Consider the following 22,242-nt stretch of genomic DNA (forward strand, 5'->3'; position numbering starts at 1 on the left):
AAGGGAAGGCAGCACCTCAAAAATGCTCAAAAGCAGCACTCAATCCGATTTTAGAATCGACAAGAAAAAATTGGCAATATTTTAAATTTATTAGATGCGTTTATGTGAACACATCATTTCGATACGGCTTATTTGAACATTTTAGGGATATTTATAAAAGTAACTAAGAATTGCGCAACAAATCTTGTTGAACGGGAGTGTTTCGACCCCTAAGAATCCAAATAGATTAAGCATTTACCGGTACAAATTTCAATCCTACGTGAGGTATTTTAGATTAATACTTAATTAGACTATCCGGAGATGAATTACTTGGTTGAGGGGTGATGATTTTCTTTCCAGAAGTAGTATAATGCCACAGCGGCGTGGGAGGGGACGCCTAATGTGCACAACGAAAGTTCGCGACTCTTCCGGCAAGCGTTTGTCCTCACGCATCATGCTGGACGGATGGACATGTGTCTGTCGCCATCCTGTTTCCCTCTGCTTTTCTCCAGTTTGCAACACTCAGGGAATAGAGCATCTTCTAGTCACACGTTATGTAACACAAAAATTTCTACTCTTCAGTGGCAATGGATGGATGGGGCTGTTTATATCTCCTTCCGATTCGTCATAGCAACAGCCCTCGTCACATGGCTAGGGTGTGAAATTCCCTTCGAGCTTCGTCACCTTGGCGATAAGCCCATGCTGCTCTGGTTCACCTACGCCACCGAATGGGCTTTCATCATCCTTACCCTCACTTCGGTCGGATTTGCCGCTTTCTGCGTCTACTACAGACTAAATAAAGGTAAAGTGCATTTCTTTGGTCAAGAGTCGAGCCATATTTGATTGTAGACCGAATGAACTCAGTTGTTGGTGATAGAATCCTCTGGTTCTTCTTTACCATATCCGCCAACACAATAATCACAACATCGGGCATTTATTGGATCACATTTTGGGACAGAGACTATGGTATGATGTTAATTTTTGTTTTAAATGACCATATTAACTTGCAACTAAAGTAGAAAGGAAGTTGAATCGGAGATAGCGAGAGAAAAAGTGGTAATCCACTGAACCCAAACCAGCCAATGAGATTGCATGGATGGGGCGCGAATTTTAATGAGCTAGCCGGGGATAGGCAAATGTAATTGAAAGGAATATATTTCGCATAGTACAATCAAACAAGATAAAGACACATTTAGCCATTCTTACGTCTGCTTTTTTTACCGGATCGACTTATTTCTGCATGTTTTTGGGACTTACCTTAAAAGTGGTACATTTCAAATAAAAGAAATCGAGTAATTAGGTTAAAATTTGTCACTTAGAATTAAAAAAATGGGTAATTTTCTAGCATAATAAGACGGACAAAAAGGAGGATATATTCTTTGTTTTTTTTGTTTATGAGTGCAATTTATGTATTTATTCATAGCCTGATTTAAATACACATGTTTAAATTTAAACTGAAATAGGGCATATTGTTTTTATTTATAGTTACGATGAAAACGAGTCAGTTGATAAAATGTCACCAAGCGCCGATTTAGTGTTCTCCCTCTAGATACAGAAATATGCACCAATTGAACGGTGGCTACTTTCATTTGAACCATTATGTATTTTGCATTGGTTTTTTTAAACAATGCCCTTACATAATTCTGTACTGCATGCAGCTCTTCGTGTCTTCCTAAAATCGTAAGCAGCTTTATCAGTAGAGCCAAAATTCATTTATCAGAGTGCGAAACGAATAAGGTGTTGCAACCATGACCTACCAGATGAGGAAGATACACTAATCTGGAGGACTGAATGACCTCTGCTCCCTTTTTCAAAGGAGTTGGCTCCCCGTGGTCATTCTTCAACTCCTATCACCATCAATCAGTTATTGTCATCCTGTTAATTTGGTCATATGTTGGATGAATTTCCTCTCAACTTATTTCTCGTGAACGATGAATGATGCTTGACGTCGAGCTAATTTTCTCAGCCAATTACCTTTGTCACTAAAATTTGTCAATTATCAACCCAAAGGAAATGACATAACTCCTTCTGATCATGATGTTAATCATCTAAAGAAAGTCCGCAGTCCTTTCTAGTGGGAGTTCCCACAGTATCTGCCACTTTATATGCGGTAGGTCCGCAGTCCACTAATGTAGGTTAACTGAGCTTTCGGCAATGCATCACTGTGAGGAATTTCTGATTTCTCAATAAGAAATGCCAATGGAATGGAGCGAGCACAAAGATAAATAACTTGTTTCCTTATTTGCAATCCGCCTTTCTCTCTTCCTTAGTCTACTTCTTCAAACTAACGTCCAAATTGAAGCACTCAATTCCAGCCCTCCTAGTCATCATCGACATGTTTGTAAACAATATGCCAATGCGGCTAGTGCATTGTGTCTATCCCCTCGTGGTGGGCATTTTCTATGGGCTCTTCACCTATATCTACTGGCTATCTGGAAGTGGAGGATTCATTGGCAATGGTATCATCTATCCCATTATTAATTGGAATAGACCCGGATTTGCTATTGGTGCATGCATTCTAGCTCTTCTCTTCTGCTGCATTATTCAGGTGAGTTGTTGATATGACGTTAATAAATACGAACAAGACTTTTTTGGGAAAGCAGCACATCTGAGGCATACTGCCCTCCGGAAATCCATTTATTTATTTTGGTAACTCTTTTTTAAAATAAAAGGTCTACTTGTAAAATTTAAGTAGGCGGTATATTTTGCCCCAACCAGGTGTTTCTCTACCTCCTGTATTTTGCTCGCACCTATCTGAGCTACCTTGTTGGAGGGCGAGGTGTGCAGACTTTCCGACTCCTCTGCCCCGAGGGCAGTGATGAAGGCCACCTGTTGGCACAAGAGGCCGCGGATCTTCTTGAGAGTGAGAGAGCGACAGCCGCAGCTAAGTCCTACTCCAGTTTGGAATGAGGTCCAACATCAGCTTTCTCCATTGTTATGGCCTCTGCTTACCAAATGCCCGTTTTTCGGTGTTAGCGTATGTGATTTGACAGTTTCTCCCTGATTAAATAATATAGTAAGGGGTCGTTTTTCAATGTAACATGTGTGTTTGTACTTAAATATGACTAACTGGTTAAATTCACCGACGATTATTTTCCAAAACTGTGTTGCAATTGTACTGGTAAAATTCGAGTAGAGCAGGCTAAGGGGACTGTCTTGTCTTGGGTTTCAACTGCTACAAATGGCTGAATCCCTGAGTTCGCTCAATCCACTGTTATGACGAATTGGTGGACTCGCCAAAAGTGGATTCGAAATTGTCTCTCTCTCTCTCTCCTTAGTTGCCTTGTGGCGGGCAGTACTTTAAGTCTGCCTTAAACTGGTTCTGGCCAATCAAGGTGAACTGAACACGTGTTAAATGTTAAAATTTGACAGATAAAGGGTCGTGCTTCACTTCGTAAAAGGGCGCCTATTTGAGTTTTAGCCCCTCACTCATTGACCCAGTTGTGTCGACTTGTAAATAACAGATCGCAGTAGCAACAAAAGACTATTTGTTTAGGTTAGCCTTTTGGCTCAGTTGGACTATTCATTAGTATAGTATAGTATATTTAATCACAAGCTAGTGGCTTTTTAAGTCTGCCTCTTGGCAATTCACATTATAAACAAATATACCGAGTCTCCCAATCCCGGTATCTACCCATCGCAGGAGAAGGGTGCCCCAATGGGGCGGTTGAATAAGCAGAGCTACAAATTAGATATAATTTTCAAGGCGCAATCATTTCCATCTCGTATTTTTCTATGTGACGATTAGGGGCTGGTTTAACGAACTTGGCGCTCCCAGCAGCTTAGCCGAATCCGCAAGGTCGACACGGTCAGTACTAAAGTGGCATTGTTCTACTTTGATTGGTAAAAAGTGAGCAAAATCCAAAAAACGGAGAACTATTTGACATCCATGCAATGCATCGATGACTTTGGAATCAGGAGGACTTCTGAATACCGACTGTACACGGATCACGAAAGTGAGGTGCTCAGTCATCACCACCTCATTATGCCCCTCTAATGAGAGGGGAGAGGATAAACATCACTTGGAGGACTGTTATCGTGTTAGATACGAAAGATTAAAGATGGGTTAGTAAATTGCCCCTTGCCCCCAACTCTAACTTGCTGTGTGCGAATTCCCGTTGTGGAAAGTTTTGCAGATCCGGGAATTCCAATTTTTTCGTAAATGTAGAAGAATCTAAGAGAGGCAGATCACATTAAATGTAAGTGGCTTGTTTCGTGACATCTATCAACAGAATGACTCAAAAGTCGCCCTCTAGCGCATTCCCTCCTGATTGGCAGGTGACAATAAACTCGCTAAAAGGTTGGGATTTGTTAAACGCCCATAAATGATTGAGACTGCAACCTCCCCTTAATATCTCCGGCAATCTCCGCGTTTCCACACCGCTTCTGCCTTGGCCCACTCCTACCTGTCGGCGAACAAACACAACTGTCTCGAGGTTTTTTCCGTTGGTATTCTCTCTCATCACAATTGCTGCCTCAAATATCAGGGAACATCATCCGACACAGTCAAGACACTTCCTACCCCTTTTGCGCAATCTAACCAAAAGAATCCACATCATCGGATATGATGACAAGAGGGGACCTTTCCTTGGGGAAGTAGGAATTTTCCCACTTGTTTTATGGTCTTAAAGTGAGCCAATTCGTTTGCTACACAATTTGACTTAACTAAGTGGCAGAGAATACGTGTCATGTGTTCGTGACGCCGAGTTTTGGCTGGCTGTTCGACCTGTCGCATACAAATACGTGATTCTAGTAGAGCGTTACTGTAGGGCAGATTCAATAGGACAAAGAGGGAATCCATTACAATTTCAAACATTATTTTTCTGTCTTACGCGCGCTCCCCCAAATTAGCACTTGACATTTTGAGGAATTTTGCAAGACTATTTAAATCTTCTTAGAAATAAGTGACCGAACTTGATGAAAAGTCTAGACGTAACATGGCCTCTTTATCATAGCAGATAAAAAGGACATTCAGGCAAGTTTTTGAAGCTGAATATGCTCCTTTCAAGTTGTTTAAAAGTTTATCAGGCCCTTATTTTTTAAATCTTGGGTCATTTTTTCTTTAAGCACAAAGGGGGTAGCTGATTTAATTTCAGTAGTCAGATTTTCCGGACTAATTTAAGTCATAACTGCAGTAACAAATATTAAATTAAATTTATAAATGCCGTAAATACAAGGAAATTCGCTACGAACAACCTTTCATCCCTTCTTTTTGTCTGCATGCTAGCAGCTTGACTTACTGACTTATGAACGACAATACCTCCTGGCCCAGATGTGATCGGAGGGGAGCTTTCCCTCTGGGGCTGGAAAGGTACTTGATTACGACGGATCTAGCACTTTGATCTCCAAGTCAAAGCACTTGAGAGTGATGACATCTCGGTATGGTGGATAACCCTCTCTTTGACGAAATGATAAGTGAAAGGCCATGGTCGGGTAGTTCAGTCTACGCGTCACTGTGCGGCCTGGCCTAGGCTGGCTTTGGGATAGTGCCATGAGGCTTCCAGTAGTATGCCCTTCCACACCACCTTGGTTTATTGTGACTTCTGCGAGGACTCGGAGAACTTGCGTAGCAGAGATGAAGGGACTGATGCACTGCTGTAGTTTAAGCTGTGCTAGCAGAAAACCGCACAATTCAAACAATTATCGCATCGTTCACCTATTTGCGTATGGCTTAGTGGCGCCATGGAATTACCTACTATGCGTTTACACGAAGTAGAGCGTCTTAGTAACACAAAAGCCTGGGAAGCAATAGAAGAGATGGAGACTAATTGGATCCCCTACCGACGCCGTCCTTGTTAGCACAATCCTTTGCCTGTATAACATATGTTCTGAAAAGCCATTAAAAATGCCCAAATACCGCCTCATCTCGCTTTTTAGATCGCCACAGAGAGGTTTATTAACCCTTTCGAGAACTGGGTAATCACGAGTCCTTTTCCCCTGGAGCGTAAAACGCGTGAAGCCCCGTGATCAAGTAATTATTTAAGGGCATAAGGAAGTGCAAAAGCGCCGAAATTCTCCTTCCAATCGTAATGCTGAAAGGAGATCTTTTTCGTGTACAAGTTTTGAGAATGTTATGGCAGGTAAGGCCATGCATTCATAGGTAGGACTTTCTTGGGAATTGTTAGTTTCGTCCTGTTTCTGTAGAAGATGATCTTGCAGAGTTTATCGAGTAGGTGAATATCAGCGATAAGCGTCTATTCCTAAACAAGTAAAGAACTGTGTCAGCGGATTCGGGCACCCACCCGAACCACTCATAGCCTTCCGGCCGAAAAGAGTTGCAACTGCAAATTTCGAGTTGGGTCGAGAATGAATCGTGGCCTCATTAACAGTCGGTCAGTCGGCAAACGAGCAATAAAACAAGACGACATGTCAAACAAAAGTTTTTTTTGGTTTTCCAAAATAATTGTAGCGTATTCATTAATAAATTTGGTGAAAATAGATGCAGAGGTGATGTTTATGAATGTAACATTCCCAACTACTGAAATCGGATCAGCCACCCACTTTATAGTTTTATTAATAATGAAAAAAATGCACCTCAAGTTTAAAAAAGAACGTTCTTACGTACTTGCAAACAAATTAGAAACACTATGCTTATCTTTGTAGACATGTTTAACCATCTTTTTCGCCATCATAATGATGAGGAAGCAGTAAATGTTCTCGGATCTCTCCCATCGGTAAGCATTTCGTTCTAAATTATTCAAATTTTCTACCTGGCGTTATTATTTATTACAAGTCAACTCTAAAAAAATTCTGCTATTTTCTTTAATTTCATTGGATTCAAAGACACAGGGTAAACTTCCAGTAAGGTCATTTCATAGGCCACAAAACCGGTGTTTTCGTAGAAGTAAACGATGCAAATGTGTCTGCCAGGGTTCAGCTGCCCGCTGTTGATATGTATCGCATGTGGCACTGAGATTTTGTAGCCAGTGAGAGGGACTTTAGGCTAATCACTTAGATCCATTCACCGCGCCTACTGCCACCGCCGGTGCGGCGGTCCCTCCAAACCCTGATAAGTTATTGGCAGCGGACAGTAGGCCTGGCAGTTTAGGGACTTGTAACAAAAATGGAAAATGCAAATCATAAATAAGCAATCATATTAAAATATCAAATAATTAGGAAACAAGTGTGGCGAAAAAGATTGTTACTAACAACTAGTAAGTGGTGTGCAGCCAAATGTAAAGAGTTAGTAAGGTAGATGCGAAAATTGAAACAAGCTTGTAATTAGCCAATTGTCTACTTAAAATCGAAGAATGAGCAGTGAAAAGGAATCATTTGAAGGGCAAAAGAATTGAATATACCAAATTTGTTACAAGCTGGGGGCAGAGGGATCCCGCTGTTTAATCAAGGCCTCAGGGTAATAAACGCTGTTGAAAAAGGCGTCTACTCATATTTATTAAGTAGGCGATATTCATGCAGGTACTATTTAATGATTTTGTGCAGAAAAGATATTTAAGAAATCGGGTAAAAGAGAAAGCAAACTCCCACCTGTAGTGGATGCAGTGGAGTAGAGAAGCTTCACTGTCTACAAAAACCATTGGAGTACAAAAAGTGAAAGAGTGGACAGCTACCACCGACTATTAATGAGTAGACACTGCCAAAACTGACTCCTTATAAATACAGAAATTTCGAGTAAGCGCTATTACGAACCCCCAGCTTCTTTAGATACTTCGGAAGAACGAGAAAATGTAGTCGTACAATTGGAATTTGCGGATTTGACGGCTGTTTCCTCGCGGTAGATGCAGGTGTACTCGGATGAACGACGCCTCGCCGTTTAAGTGATGCCTTGAGGGTCGCGGGAGGCGTCTATTCTGTTTGGTTGTCCTCTTTAACCCCTCAAAGAAAATATTTACACAATACTCTCGTGCTGATGGCCTTTGCACCTTTTGACCACTAGATGTTTATACAGCTTTGCATGTCTTCCACTTGGATGTAAACACAACTGGTTGGAACGGCATACCACCTCAGCAAGTCCCTCTTTTTCGCTTGTGCAGCACAAAAGGTTCTTCAACGCTTTGGTGCGCTCCACCAATAAATGGAGGCGCAGCGACTCCAGCCTTCGCCGAGGTGGCAATAATCCAAGGTAGAATGGAGGATCATACCACTCACTGGCGTATGCTACAAGTACGGTCGAGTGGAATTACAACCTGCAGAAGTTGAACCGTCTGCCTGGTCTGGCATACACTTAAACAAAGTACAAAATCAGTTCCAATTTAACTACATTTGGTCTTTCATACTGCCCATAAATATTTAACAAACCAATCCGACTGAGTAGGGCCAAAAGTAACAACAAAATCATGGTGCATAAAGAAATCACGGAATGGGATAAAGGCAAGGGATTTGAAATGGCTTTCTGTTAGGCCACAAACAAAAGCGTCTCATGAGGGTTGATTGAAACTAAGGCCACACCTTCCCACTTTGGCTAAAGTACACTTTCCTTTTTCTAGGGCTTTCAGGCGGAGCATTGGTAGATGCGACAATATAAAAGTACAGAGCGGTGGAGTGCTGCTAGAAGCAATGAAATGGGATAGGACCACGTAAAATTTTTGTCCATTTATGACCCCTTTACTCTTTAAATGCTTGAGGCATTAAAAGTACAATTTGGTGGGGGTCATTTGTAATTGACTGAGCAGAAGTTATCAAGACTTGACTAAACCCCTGGTGGCGGCGAGGCGTTTGTCTATTGTCAGCTGAGGTAGAAGACAGTAGCCCTGGCGATTTGGCCGGATCCCTCTTCTTACATTGAGAGGATAGACGTACTCTCGAAGGCTGTGCCACTTCCAAGGACACCCACACTGTTGGCGGCAAAGAACAAACACCCTTCCAACGAACTCAATGCTTGATGATGATGTGGACATTTATAGGGGTCGATTTACCAGAACCTTCACTCTAAGGCTTTGGTAGTGTTAACCATGAGGCTGTCACGCAGGAATGAAAGAGGGGACTGGTGGATTGTAGCTCTGTCGAGGTAACCTCGTTTACATGACTCACAAATGCCCCTTAGTGCCTGGCACAAGCCTCTGTGATCATCGGTTAGAGCACGAAGCGCATTTAGCGTGGAACATCACCCAGATCTAGGCCATACAAAGCCGCTGAAAGCCCGTCTATCCCAGTGTTTCTCACAAAGATGCAACTGCGGGTCAATCAGCCTTAATGGGACCCAGCACTGACGCAGTAGGATAAAATGTCACCCTGCCTCCGTGAAAATTTGGCTGGCCATCAGTCCAACCCCAGCGAGTGGGTTTTGGAGGCACCGACAACACTGCCACCCAGACTCAGGCGAGCAATCAAGGGGAACGTCGGGGGGCGACAGTCAACGGGAGCAGAGGACTACGCACCAGACAATGGTGGAAACTACCATTTGCCCCCGTTCTCAGCCTTTCCGGAAATTCCATACGTTCAAGACGGACTCCGAACCTACCACCGATTTGTTAGTGCAAAAAAGGAACCAGACAACCGTGCTCATTAATCACCTTACAAAAAGCAACCCAACATCGCAGCAACCAGACTTACTAAAATAATTGGAAGATTTTATGGCCTACTTAAAGCCTGTTTACAAAAGGGGGCACGATGAGGGTACAAATCACAGTGAATGTCCCTTTTAACACCAAACCCTGGGGTCACATGAAGGTATGTACAGGAGAAATGCCATCAACCAATGGGATTTGAGAGGGTGGGGCAGGGAAGGCGGGGACGTATAAAAAAGAGGCTTATAAGCCAATCAGCGTGTTTGTGGCTTCAATAAAGACCAATTCCATCCGTTGTCTTTGATCAAGTGAGCCAACTCAATAATGTACTTTCCTTCTTTGTACTTTTGACTTGGTTCGTAGGCCTCCTCGTACTTCCAGCCCAGGTAGGTGTCACAACACTCGCAATAAATGTCAGCGACCAAATGAAGACCTAAAATAAATCGGGAAGAAGAGGCACGATTACGTGAAACTATTGCTTGTTTAAATGTGCGTATAACTGAGCGGGGTGTTCAAACTCCACTGGTGTAACCTCCACCAACACAACCCCTCCACGGCTACAGTGATCCAGCTCGTCTGGGCATCGGTAACAGTAACAGAGGTAAAAAAATCCCCTTCGGATCGGTGAAATAACTTGACAGTCTACTTCCAACTAAACTCCAATTTGACCGCCAGCAGGGGAAAAATGAACTGGAATCGACAGAAAGAGTCAATATATGGACCTTGAGGGGAACTACTTATATCGTGGCCGAGGGGGTAGCCTTCTCTCCACATGATGCGAATTCACTGCGGCACCTTCGTCCGCACAGAGAAGAGAGGATGATGCGGACCCTTCAACTTCCATGCGCCTTATCACCATCTTAAGGATATGGCCACCAGGCCATAATCCACTTTCAGACCGCCTTCTGGACGATTGGATGCTGGAGTTTTTACATACTTCCAAGAGGACGCAACATTAGGAATGTGAGAGTACAAGAGAGCCTGCATGACCCAGGAAGTGCAGAAAGTAAGCGGTGATTGTGTTCGCTCCTCCTCCTCCTCCAGCCAATGGCTGGCACAAATGCCGCAGGCATGTCGAAGCATCGTTAAATACGAATGTCAGGCAGTGGTGGGGCGGTGTGGCGATTCACGGAACAGTATTTTATAAACAATGACAGAAAGTTTGTGAATAATCGTGGCTACAGGAGATGGTGAAACCCCCACAGCTGGTGTATGACTGCGTCAGAAAGTAAAGTCATGTCGAGAATATCAAGAGGGTGTCAACATCTACCATCTGAAGTGTGAATATAAGGACCACCTAAGTGAAGAAAAAAGTTAGTTTCTATATTCGGAATAAAAGTAGGGCAGTGGATGGCTCAGGCTCAGTAGGGCAACTATTTATTGGACTCTCCTCCTTCTGCATCATGTCGAAAGCTGTCGGTTGAATCAGCTATACATGAGATAATGTAAAGCACCTTGGTTCGGGTGAGGGAGGACACATCATTTAAAAAAGCACCACGACGTGGAAGAACCACCATTCTTCTTCTTTTATGCTTAAAACGATATGAAGAAAAGCGGCGATGTTCGCAAGCAAATATCAGCCATTGCGGAAACGGCGAAGAATCGTCAACAGTCACCAGTTAGAAGGAAGAGCATCACACGCACGAGGCAGTGGAAGATCTCATACCACATGGCGCCACAAAACTTGTCGGCGGAGGAAGATACCGCTCCAAACATAACTTCGTCCTTACCACAGCCATGCGTATCATCCATCACCCGTATTCGCTTGTCAATATCTCTCCATGGAATGACTATCCCCTCCTGTCACGTCGGCAAACATAAGACATGCCAAGCAGACAGCTATGGGGTGATATCTAGATAAAAACGAATCCAATCACGGCTAGGCCATCATATTCAGACACCGTTGCTTGCTCGAAAAGGCAAAAAGCGTTTTGTGAAAAGCGGCTTCCACTACCACCTTGTTTCTCTCACTACTGATTATTTAAGCCAGACAAACATTACAGGAAGGTTTGCCGCGCGTAATCTACTTGACCTTGTAAAAAACTGCACAAAGTTATTTGTTTGCCTTACATTTCTGGAACTTTATATCTGCAATAGAAATAGTTACTGATGAAAAAGATGGATAAAACAGCCAAACAATTCACGTGTTCCCCAATCAACGAGGTGACTAACTCACGCCAATCAAATCGGCCACACCCGATTCGATAACAGCGCGCTCTCCGGAGAGACCGCGGCTTCACTCTTCGGACTCGCAAACACATAAACCAGGAGGCTCTTTAAATGAAACGGCTAAGTGCTCCCGATTTTGGAAGAACAAAAAGTGTGTAGTTACTTCTTTTTTCCAAGACAATTGTCAGTGTGAAAAATGGGGTAACAAATGGAGCTAACGCCCTTTCCTCCATCCGTCCATCCATTCATTTACCAGTCAGCTAGTCATAAATAGGTACCATTCTTATCTTAAAAAAAGATGCATTTTTCCCCAAGGCTACTAGATCCACATTTAAGTAGTATCATGTCAATAGGCAAAAAATGCAAAGCAACCACTTTGTTTCTCGAGCAATTCTTTGATTTGTCTTACTTCTTCTAATGGCATTCATTCATTACTTGCAATGCTAAGGAGCCGTCAATCTGATGAAGATGCTTTGTCTAACTAGATATAAGAGGACCGCCCGTCAACTATCACACAGCAAGTCTTGTAGACGGCTGCCGTATGCGCGACTGTCTGTGCATGGAATGTGTAAACACGTTTGCCTCTCACCAGGCGGCTCAAAACGGAACAAAATTTCGCTTCCCCTCCCTTACAGTTGTTCGGAGAGGGCAGCCTCGTCAGAAGTCAATTCAACTGGAACCAACTCTACAAGAACTGAGGATAGAGCATCCCCTACTCCACAGTATTGACGTCGGTGAACCCGCCCCTTCCGTAGTTATTCGGAATAATGGTGGGATTCGTCTCACAGTAGTAAGTGGCAAAGTAGGAAAGAAGTGGAAAAGCGTGGAATGCTTTGGGGGAGCGAAAAACCCGCCAAAAGACAAACGTTTGCACCAATCGTGACGTTGTTGTTTCAGAATGAATAACGGTTTAAGCAAGTTGAGTTAACGCCCAACTATCTACCACAGCCAGGCCACCATCAACATCGTCACCACCGCCACCAGTCGATCCAATTGAATGGCACCTGTAGTCGCGTTTACGTAGAAGATTGCCTTTAAACAAGGCATTTAAACCTTAAGTAAGACTTTTATTCACCTACGACCTCGCACTTTTCATATTTTTTTCTTCTCCCTTAAATAATCGAAAGGAGAGAATATTTATGGTCCTCTACTATGCGAGGGAACGTATAATTAACGCGGCCCCCAATGCACGAGTAAAGACAGCGTCCCACGACAAATCAGTTGCCTTAAGCAATAACCGTAAAAGACGAAGCGGTGCTTAAAAGGTATCCCACGCTGTCTTGTCTTTCCTTCAGGGTGCAGGGAGGGAGGGGGGGCAAAAGGAAAAAAGCAGGAAAGGCGGACGCCACCATGTTGTATAGGCGATAACGCCGACCTGTGTTGCAGCGCGCCGACTGATGACGCAATTCCAGCACCGACGTACAGACGGTGATGTCAAACGCCAGGCCGTGTCTGTCAGCCGAGCCGCGACTGCGTGATGATGGCCCTCCTAACAGTGGGCGGCGGGAGACCAGACAAAGATTGATGCACACGTGGCACGTACACCCAAATGTCGATGTTTTTTTCTAGCCATGCCAAGGGATTTTCATCCCTCTCTAAAGGTATCGTACACCTCTATCCTCTCTACTCCCACCCCTCTCTGACCTGCTCACTGTTCCAGTCACAGTGGCGGAGTGACGCCACTTCTGTCAGTAGTCACCATCAGGTCTTCCAATGCACTTTTCATGAAGGCTTGCGTGAATCACTTTATGTGTCCCACAAACGTCATCAGGAGACGTCATGAGGCACCAGGATCTGACGCAAGTAAGCGGTAACTTTTCTAAGATAAAGCAGCCAACAAATGGGAACGCCTTTCCTTATTTTATGAATTACTTTCATCTTTTTCAACAAAAAAAAATTGCTAAAACTACTCACCAAGAGAGTTCGGAAAAATGATCTTGTGTGCTACATTACCCGCCATGAACAATCCCTTTCCTACTTATAGCGGGTAGCCCCATTTAAGTAGTATGCAAGAAGCTCAGCTGATTGAAGGCCGGTGAGACCGGTTCAAACGTGTGAAAACACGCGCAAAAGTGGCCGTCATTTGTTAATCACGTGACCGTGCTCATAGCCACAGCGTAACACCACGGCCTGGCCAACGAGTCAGGCATTGGGACAACTAACCCTGACCCATGAGTGACACAAACCCACATCCACACACACACACACACACTCTGGCACGCCCAACTGAGGGCAAATTACTGTCCTTTAATTACACGTCAAAATAAGCAAAATTTGAGAGCAATTTCGTTTCGTATTTGTCACAAAGAATAACACTCACCAAAGAGTCCGCCCTTCCAATCAGCCAATGGGACGCGGGTGTAACAAGGAGTGGGCATAGTACTTTTCGATAAGATCAGCCATTTTATGGGTGAATAAATGGCTCTATGGCAATGTATTTGGAGAGTTGCTGGCACAACAATGCCTTCATTTAATCTATACAAATAAAAATGGCACCAGGTACTAGGAAATTGTGAAAGCACGGGAAAATAAATCGGAGTAATAACAAAATGGGACTGAGATGAGACTGATTTGAAATTCCTAATTAACCCTCCACCCTGCCGTCCTGCCCCGCAGTCCGTCCGTAATCCCAGCTTCTTCCATTCTGTCTGTTGGACAGTGGCAGTCGTGTGGATCGGTGCTACCGGGAGTACTGAGACTGACGAAAAAGGCAGCAGAAGATCTTCCCACCAGAAGGTTCTGCGGCAGCATGTGGTGCGAGACCTCACGTAATCTTGTGAGAACAGCGCACTTTTTCCCACTCACTGCTGACCGCTTGTGGCTGTCTCGATAGAAAATTCATTCTTCACTTTCCGGCACACCTCTGTGATTGAACGAGTTATTTCAAGTAGGTGGGAATTAGCTGCAGGCGTAACGGTTTGGCCTCCAGAGTGTGAGCACCGCCTGCACGCAAATCGCACCGTATTCTGGGGACTAGAACCAAAGCAGAGCGCGTCCAAGACAATATAGAGTGTCTAATAAATAGAGCGTCCAGAGGAATGTCCGCTTTCTCAGCCAACTTTGGAATATAGGGCCATTTCCCATCACCAGTCCGTCCAATGGCGCATTTTTTCTCCTTTGCACACAGTGAGGAACAGCTTGACAGCGTTTGACAGTCAAGTCGTCTGACAAACAACGTCATCCTCCCGACAGAATACTTTTCTGGGGGTGGAGGGGGGGGGGAATGACAACTCGCGTGAAAGTTAAGAGCTGGATCAAACGCTAACTTTACAGACGGTGATTTGACAACCTCTTTTAAAAAAAATTCCCAAATTTATTTGTAACTAGTCCGAATGACGTGGGAAGTTGGATACATGACTGGTCTTGCACTAGGCAGTTTATTTAACAACTGACGTCGAAGCGGAGAAGGATACAATGCAGCGTTTTGAATGCTAACAACAGACGATCTTCGTGTCTTTAGCAATCAAATCTGACGTCTCCTTGTAAGGCTGGGAAAGGCAGGCGGCAGAAAGCATCAATAGACAAAATCAGTTAAACTGCTTCCTTATGTTTAGCATTTACTTCGGGCTACAAGAGGTCAGGATGGAATCAGTTGGCGAGAGACAAGTGGATGAGGTCGAGAGAGAGGGCTCTAGTGAATCCCATCAGTACTTTGATAACTTCCCTTCTACTTAGGATATGAAAATCCGCCCTCCCTCCCCTCCAACCATGGTAGAAGTTGGAGGAGGGGTATGCAGCTTACTAAGCCCCGCGTCCCAAAATAGCACCGGCACCAACCAAATGGTGTGGGTCAGGTGATGAACCAGACAGAATGGGTCACATGACACACCGTCCGGCGAACAAACGACAGAAAAAAAGCAACCAAGGGGAGCTTAAAGTGCAGTGCCCTTTGAACGTCCCGCATTTACACACACAAGTGCGTATATTTAAACACGCGCCTTCAGAAGTTTTGTTTGTGAACTTTTTCTAAGCAGTGTAGGGAAAAAAGTGATCAAATTACTGAATGCCTCGAGGGCCTAGAAAAGGGACCCGCACTGAGTGTGGAGAGGAGAAAGAGGGAGGGGAGCGCATCGTTTTGAAGGTGGACAGGCCCTTCTAAACCGAAAGAGAGGCCGAATTTTCTCCCACCTGATGGAAGGTAAAATACATCTGCAGAATGTGGGTAGAAAAGGAGATGGTAAGGCAATTCCCAGGTACACCATCATGCCATGTGGGAGGCCACTTTCTTGTCATCTTTTCCTCATATTAAATGCCTTTATTTTGCGGAACAAAAAATTTTTTTTTCCTGCGAAAAAGCATTGCCGACCGTGAAGACAGACAAAACAGCACCATCAACGAATGCGAGGTGACACGATGGAGACCGTGAGTTTCGCTTTACAGGAGGACCAGTCCACCTGGCAAGCTGGACGGATAAAGGAGCTACTTTAAGCTAATATAACGAGAGAGAAAAGGGAAGAAACAGTTAATTTCCTCTCCCCTCTAGACCCAATATAAGGTCGTCGACGCGGGAAAAAAGCGTAGGAAGAAGGAACAAGGACGCCGACCTTGAAGACAGACAACACCACCAATGAGTGCTAGGTGAGGTGACTCAGTGGAGAGCGTGGAGCTTGGCCTCGCAGGCACTGGGCCAGTCCTCATTGCGAGACATGGAGCGACAGGAGGTGGAGAAGCGGGGCCAGGGAGGAAGGCGTGCGGAGATGGTAATGACCACATTTATTAGATCTTATGAATTTTTAAAGCTACGGTCGCAAAAAGTACCGGCAAAGGCACATCAAAAAACGGAGGGTAAAGATACGGGGCTCCTCTCACAGGTTATTACAGGACAGGTAAACTCGGAGAGCACGAAAACATGACCCATCTGTGGACAGTGGGGAGAAGGGGAAGAGAGAGTTTACTTCAACTTAACCAATTTGGCTTTATTTCTGAATTTTGTGGGACAGAAAAGAAAAAGGGAGGATTAGGAGGGGAAAAACAATACCAGGTAAAAATAATTAGTTACTTGGGGCAAATTCAAATTACACTGATAAATCGCAAACACATGGAAGTGACTAATTCCCCCAGAGACATAAAAAGGTAACAGAAGACGACGAAGGATGGGGGGAGGAGTAGGAGGAGGAGTAATAGGGTCTCGTAACCTGGAAAGACGACATGCGAACAAGAGGCCAGAGCTTGACCTCGGAATGTGGATGAATCATCAGGACTGCAGGAACTGTATGATACGTCTTCAATGTATCGCATTAAGAAAAAAAACTACTCGGCGAAAAGCACAATATAACTTGAATTTACAGACTACTCAATGGATTCTTCAGCCTCCCATAATCCAAACTCGTGGTCTAAGTGTGGTAAAGTAGTGCCGACGCAGTAAGATACCACCGAAACCTTTGCCGACGCATAAAAGAAGGCTTAGATCCAGAAGGAATGGATGGTTAAGGTTGTGAAGATCCACTTTAACCCGATCTCAAGAGGGGGAGAGGACATCATAGAAGCCTACTTTCCCTGCCACAAGAAGCAGAGGCCAAACTTCCAGGATCAACTTGCGTATGAGTGCAAAATGCGAAATCGAGGCAATGACTGACATTTCTGCCCCGAAAAAAACTTTGTATGCACTGGATACCGGTACCGGTAGAGCTGAGGACAGAGATGTTCTGTAACCCGCACTTCACGCCAGTGACACGGGACTCCGGTCCTTCAACAACCATAAATCCTCACCAGATCCCTCACGACAAGAGCACGTGAATATCAACTCACCGGTTAAGAGAAGTCGTTCCTCCGTTTTACCGCAGGAGACGTTGACAACTGCTTCAAAAAGGTATGCACGACCTTGTGTGCCCTGGAATGACTTAGAGATGAGATCTTCATGTCTAGCCAAATGAGCTCGACAGTGGATACAGCTGTATGTGCGTTCATCTACGACAATAGCGTCTGGTGAGTCCGTTCCACCGCTAGAACTGGTACTGGAGCTACTGCAACGATTTGTGCCTCCACCATTTACACCCAAGTAGACTTGAAATGTCTTCACCATGCTGTCACCTAGGAGGAAAAGAAATTTGGGTAGCATCCATTTGTGACCTGACTCTTGCACACAGAAAACTTGCAAAAAAGATGGAGGCGAACAAATAACATCGCAGGCTACTGTGAGATAAATGGACGTTTTATAGATCCCGGGGAATATCGCTGTAGCAATAAATTAGTCTGCATTTTCATGTCATTAGAAGGCGAAGGGGAAGAAATTACTCTCCGTCTTTTTCAACGGTCAAGAAAAGTGGGACAAAAAGCACCTCTTTTTCTTGCAGCTAAAACATCAGGACAAACAGGAAAACAGCTTGACGGAATTTGTTGATTAATGAAAATGACTATCATAGCGCTTTGATGCATGTAATCTGGTGCTACATGGCGAATAGAGGGGAGCAGATGCGATTTATGTGAGAGAAAAATACCACATTTCAGGTATTAGGCAGGAGAAGCTATTTAATGGCATAAACTTCGATCAGATGAATGACGTGCAACACTAAAATGGGAGGAGGGAGGGCGGGAATTGGGTGAAATGCAGTGAAGTATCGCAAATGTTTTATTGTCCAAGATTGGCCTGAGGTAAGATCAAAATAATTGAATACAGCACAAGTCTAGCAACAAATTTGTATTCTTCCTAAAAAGCAACTATACGAGACGATAGGGGAAAAATGCAGGAACAGATGACTCCAATCTCGGAAGTCTAGAAAACTAGATAAATGGTATATAAAAACGAACTATGGAAAAGATTTAGTGTCAAGCCAAAAACTAAACCCTTCAAATTTATTTGAAGCCAATTATATACCATGCAGATCAATTACTTGGGAATAGAAGCACATGACTGTTTGGTAAAAACCTCGTTTTAAAGGGACAAGCAAATACCCATTTCACACCGTTTGTTGATAAATGAAAAATTTTGTATAAAATCACGCAGAGTGCAAACTTATTCTTTCTCAAAGAAAACTGGACTCATGGAAAATAAGTAGAAGAATGAAAATGAACGCAACACTAATTCAAGTAAGTTGTTATGAAGTTATTAGGCAAAATAAGGCACTCAAATAACCGCATGAGAAAAGGGCGCAATATAGGAAAATACTTGCGCATACACCAAATTTGCCTCGAAGCACCAGGTGATAACCACTGCCGGTACCCAAGGAACAGCTCTTCCTAATCGCGTAAGCTGATAAGGCCAAGACTTGAGACGCGCGCAACAGACGACCTTGAATAGGCTGGTTAAATAAATATTTGCACAAATTATTTTAAATTTCACAACTTTGTACAAAAAAAGTCACGGATTTTATGCTAAGTTTTTAAAATTATAGTAGTATTTTTGATTGTTAAACAATTAGGTGATATTATTGTCAACAGCCGGTAAGGAGTCAAGAGTTAAGAATTATTGCAACTCAAGTTTTTTCGTCAATTCGTACATTTTAAGTAAAGAACATTTTCCACACCGCTAATATTTTGCTTGACGAAAGCCGTAAAAGCCAAAACGGCTTTGCAATAAGCTAAGTTGGAACAGTATTTATTGCTCTATTTATTAATAAATTCCAATTCTAATGCTAAAGTTTTTTGGCTGGAAATAATTACTTAGCAAGCTTTCGCCTTTAAACGCTTGTCTTCTTCCCCCTTTTTTAAAAGTAATCGAAAAAATTCAGCTGCACTTTGTACTAATAATTAAACAGATAATCAAATAGATACGCCTGAATTCAATGATCGTTTTTACTTCTTTCTTACTATAATTATCTGGCCTTACCTTTTTTAGGAGTAAACCTTTTCCTTCCCTGCCGATTCCTCTTTCTTGCCTGTTCCACTTTCCTCACTTCTGGTTACATTATTACTGCTGTCTGAAGATTAATGTGGCACTTAACAAACAGAAAGGTAGCACCCGAGAATTATAGAGGAGCACGATGAAAGCAAAGTAGAGCCTCCTCCCCTTCTATTAATAATTGCACTGACAGTGACCTCTCCCAAGTCATTTGTATTGAGGCAGGCATATGAAGTGTTGCACCGTTTTCTAAGCCTAAGAAGTAGACTGTATTCTAGCTGAATAAAAATTCTTCTTTGTTTCTGAAAAGAAATATTTTTACGGAGTCTCCATTGTTACTGACTCATTACAAGGAGTTTGCGGCTCTAGCCTTTTGCCATTCGCTGTTAGACATATTTGGATGGCAGCCTTCTAGAAGTAAATTGATAAAGGATGAATCTATTATTTTTATTACGTTTTCCTTATGCAGCTCTATTATGTAATAACTTTGGTTTAATATTTTGGCTAAATTTCCACCACCTTATTCACTTTTCAGGTGAAATGGAAACAGACTACCTTGAATACCATCGAAAAAAATTGTAATAACCTAAAATGAAGGGAAATAAAACAATTCATCCGAGAATGATCGCATTTGTGTTATGGCATTTGGCGCCGTCATTCTGGAGCAGATCTCCTGTTTGAAGCTGACTCGCCGCCCCATCGATTTTCCTCTTTCAAAAGATCCCTTGTCAGGTGGATTCAGCAGTCGCCACAGATTTTGTATGTCACTCTTCTAAAGGTAATTGTATTCGCCACTTTTTCAAATTTGTGATTGCTCTGTCCTGTTTGAAAGACTTCTAAATCTACTAAGTGAATTTCACAACTTTTTTTGTAAGGTTGCAACCTGTAATGAGAATTTCAGCTTTGTTTAAACATCTCATCCACTGCATCCCACTGCGGCGACTTTGCTAGCTTCGGGCTAAATTTCTATCATTCAAAGTGTCCATCAACACAAACCTCAAATAATAAAGAGACATTTAAGCTACTAACCACCCATTATCAGTAGTATCATTAAATTGGTCTCATTGTCTAGGCGAAATGCCAAGCCGGCGCGATCAAGCAAGAAAGAGCGATTCACGCAAAAGTGGAAAAAGTGAACAGGATCAACAGGACCAGGAAGAACAACCTCAAAAATCGCAGAAAGGAAAACAAAAGCATCAGCAGCAACAACAAGAAAATGATAGAGAGAGAGCAGATGACCAAGAGGACGACCCGTGTGGAAGACGGGCGAACTCTCAGGAGCAGCGGCAGCAGCAGCAACAGCAGGGTAGTGGTCAGCAACAGCAATGTCAAGGCCAACAGTGTGCTCGAAAATCGTGTCAACAACAGCAAGCTCCTAATGAGCTCAATGATTGCGTCAAATGCGGCCAGGAGACCACTGAGGGTCAGGCTATAAACTTCAATGGTCGTAAATGGCATCCTGAATGCTTCACCTGTAATGGCTGTTGCATGGTGCTTTCAAAGGTGTCCTTCTTTCTGGATGGTGAAAGAATCTTCTGCTCAAGTTGCTGGGCGAGAAATGTCAAGAGTAATTGTTCTGTGAGTTTCGGTGCACTCCCCTTACAGGGCCTATTAAAAGAGCTTTGTTCACCTGCCATGATTTGACCGAATGACAGCTCTTGTAGTTAAGAGTAAAATGTTAATCGAGAAACGATTTTGCTCGGTTTTCGTCTCACCTCCCTCCGAGGGGATGGCGCTCATTGTGAAATGGATCTTTTTCACACAAATCATAAATTGAGTGACACCTTCAGACACTTCAGCATGCATGCGGGTACCTTTTGGGGTGAAAATACTTGCTTAGTGAAACGGATTCCATACTTTTTCACGCTCCCTTTTCTTCACTTTATCGGGTCCTTTTAGATAGCCGGAAAGTCTGGAAATAAGTCCTTCCACAAAGCACTGTAAAATTCTTAGCGAATAATTTTTTTCAGCATTCCTTTAGCCAAAAATTGGAATTTTTTAGAGATCACACCAACATACACTGACAAATTTTGTGTTTATTCGTGCCTTTAATTGGGCAGTTCCCACCATTGTTTTCCCGTTCAGGACAAATACACCTCGAAAAAATGCATTTTCTAGAAATCCAGTTTATTCAAACAAATCCCCTTCTTTTTTCGTTTTTAATAAAGCTAATTCTATCTTGAGATAGCACTTGCTGAGGTGGTTTGGGCGCTCCTGTTGGGTAATGTGTTGAACTTGAATGGACGTGGAAGTGTATTGTTAAAAAAAAACAAGACATACATCCCGCCCATTGTCATCCATTTTGCTTTTTCCCTTCAGCGGTGCGATGATGAAATCACCGGTGATGCTCCGGTGGTCAACTTCGGTATTCGACGCTTCCATAAGTCCTGCTTTATCTGCTCGAGGTGTCGGTGTGATTTGGCCGGCCTACAATTCTGTATCAAGGGCAACGAATTCACCTGCCAGCAATGCATGTAAAGCCCCTCTTTATTTTGCTTGTCTCTTCCTCTTTTCCTTTATTTTTTTCTCTGTTTCCGTCGATTTTTCACCCTTTTTCTTCCTTTTTCCTACGTCTGACAGTTACTTTCTAGCCTGAGGTGTGCTTCATGCGATTAAGTACTCTTTTGTTTTCCAGCTTCTCCATTTTAATGACTTAAAAGGGGTAGAAATAGGGGGGGTTATATGGTCCTTTTTAGAAGAGACTAACTAATTCAGCCGAAATAGCTGGAAGAGGGAACAGCCTACGTCACGTGGGTTGTCAACCATGTCGCATTTGGCATCTCTGCTCTGACAAGTAGGCTGATTGCATTTTATGGGTACCAGTTAGGGGAAGAGCCTCCCCTTCAAGGTAAG

The 22,242-nt window shown here is 43.3% G+C and overlaps 4 protein-coding genes across 4 annotated transcripts; 1 reads left to right on the forward strand and 3 right to left on the reverse strand. All coding sequences in view use genetic code 11, as the record gives it.

The window, feature by feature from the left end:
* Positions 1-1,280: 1,280 nt before the first annotated feature.
* On the reverse strand, positions 1,281-4,538 carry EGR_07397 (hypothetical protein; the record flags this gene model as incomplete). Its single annotated transcript, XM_024496646.1, has 4 exons — positions 1,281-1,433; positions 2,932-3,097; positions 4,078-4,153; positions 4,502-4,538. The coding sequence occupies 4 exons, from the start codon at positions 4,536-4,538 to the stop codon at positions 1,281-1,283; spliced, it is 432 nt and encodes a 143-aa protein (XP_024348933.1).
* Positions 4,539-9,195: 4,657 nt separating this feature from the next.
* On the reverse strand, positions 9,196-10,526 carry EGR_07398 (hypothetical protein; the record flags this gene model as incomplete). The annotated part of the gene is made up of 2 exons (XM_024496647.1): positions 9,196-9,306; positions 10,335-10,526. The coding sequence occupies 2 exons, from the start codon at positions 10,524-10,526 to the stop codon at positions 9,196-9,198; spliced, it is 303 nt and encodes a 100-aa protein (XP_024348934.1).
* Positions 10,527-16,200: 5,674 nt separating this feature from the next.
* On the reverse strand, positions 16,201-17,634 carry EGR_07399 (hypothetical protein; the record flags this gene model as incomplete). Its single annotated transcript, XM_024496648.1, has 2 exons — positions 16,201-16,334; positions 17,361-17,634. The coding sequence occupies 2 exons, from the start codon at positions 17,632-17,634 to the stop codon at positions 16,201-16,203; spliced, it is 408 nt and encodes a 135-aa protein (XP_024348935.1).
* A 2,393-nt stretch (positions 17,635-20,027) lies between these two features.
* Positions 20,028-21,867, forward strand: EGR_07400 (PDZ and LIM domain protein; the record flags this gene model as incomplete). The annotated part of the gene is made up of 3 exons (XM_024496649.1): positions 20,028-20,148; positions 20,462-20,967; positions 21,709-21,867. The coding sequence occupies 3 exons, from the start codon at positions 20,028-20,030 to the stop codon at positions 21,865-21,867; spliced, it is 786 nt and encodes a 261-aa protein (XP_024348936.1).
* Positions 21,868-22,242: the final 375 nt, after the last annotated feature.

Source organism: Echinococcus granulosus (assembly GCF_000524195.1).
Source record: "Echinococcus granulosus chromosome Unknown EG_S00076, whole genome shotgun sequence".
Taxonomy (NCBI): domain Eukaryota; kingdom Metazoa; phylum Platyhelminthes; class Cestoda; order Cyclophyllidea; family Taeniidae; genus Echinococcus; species Echinococcus granulosus.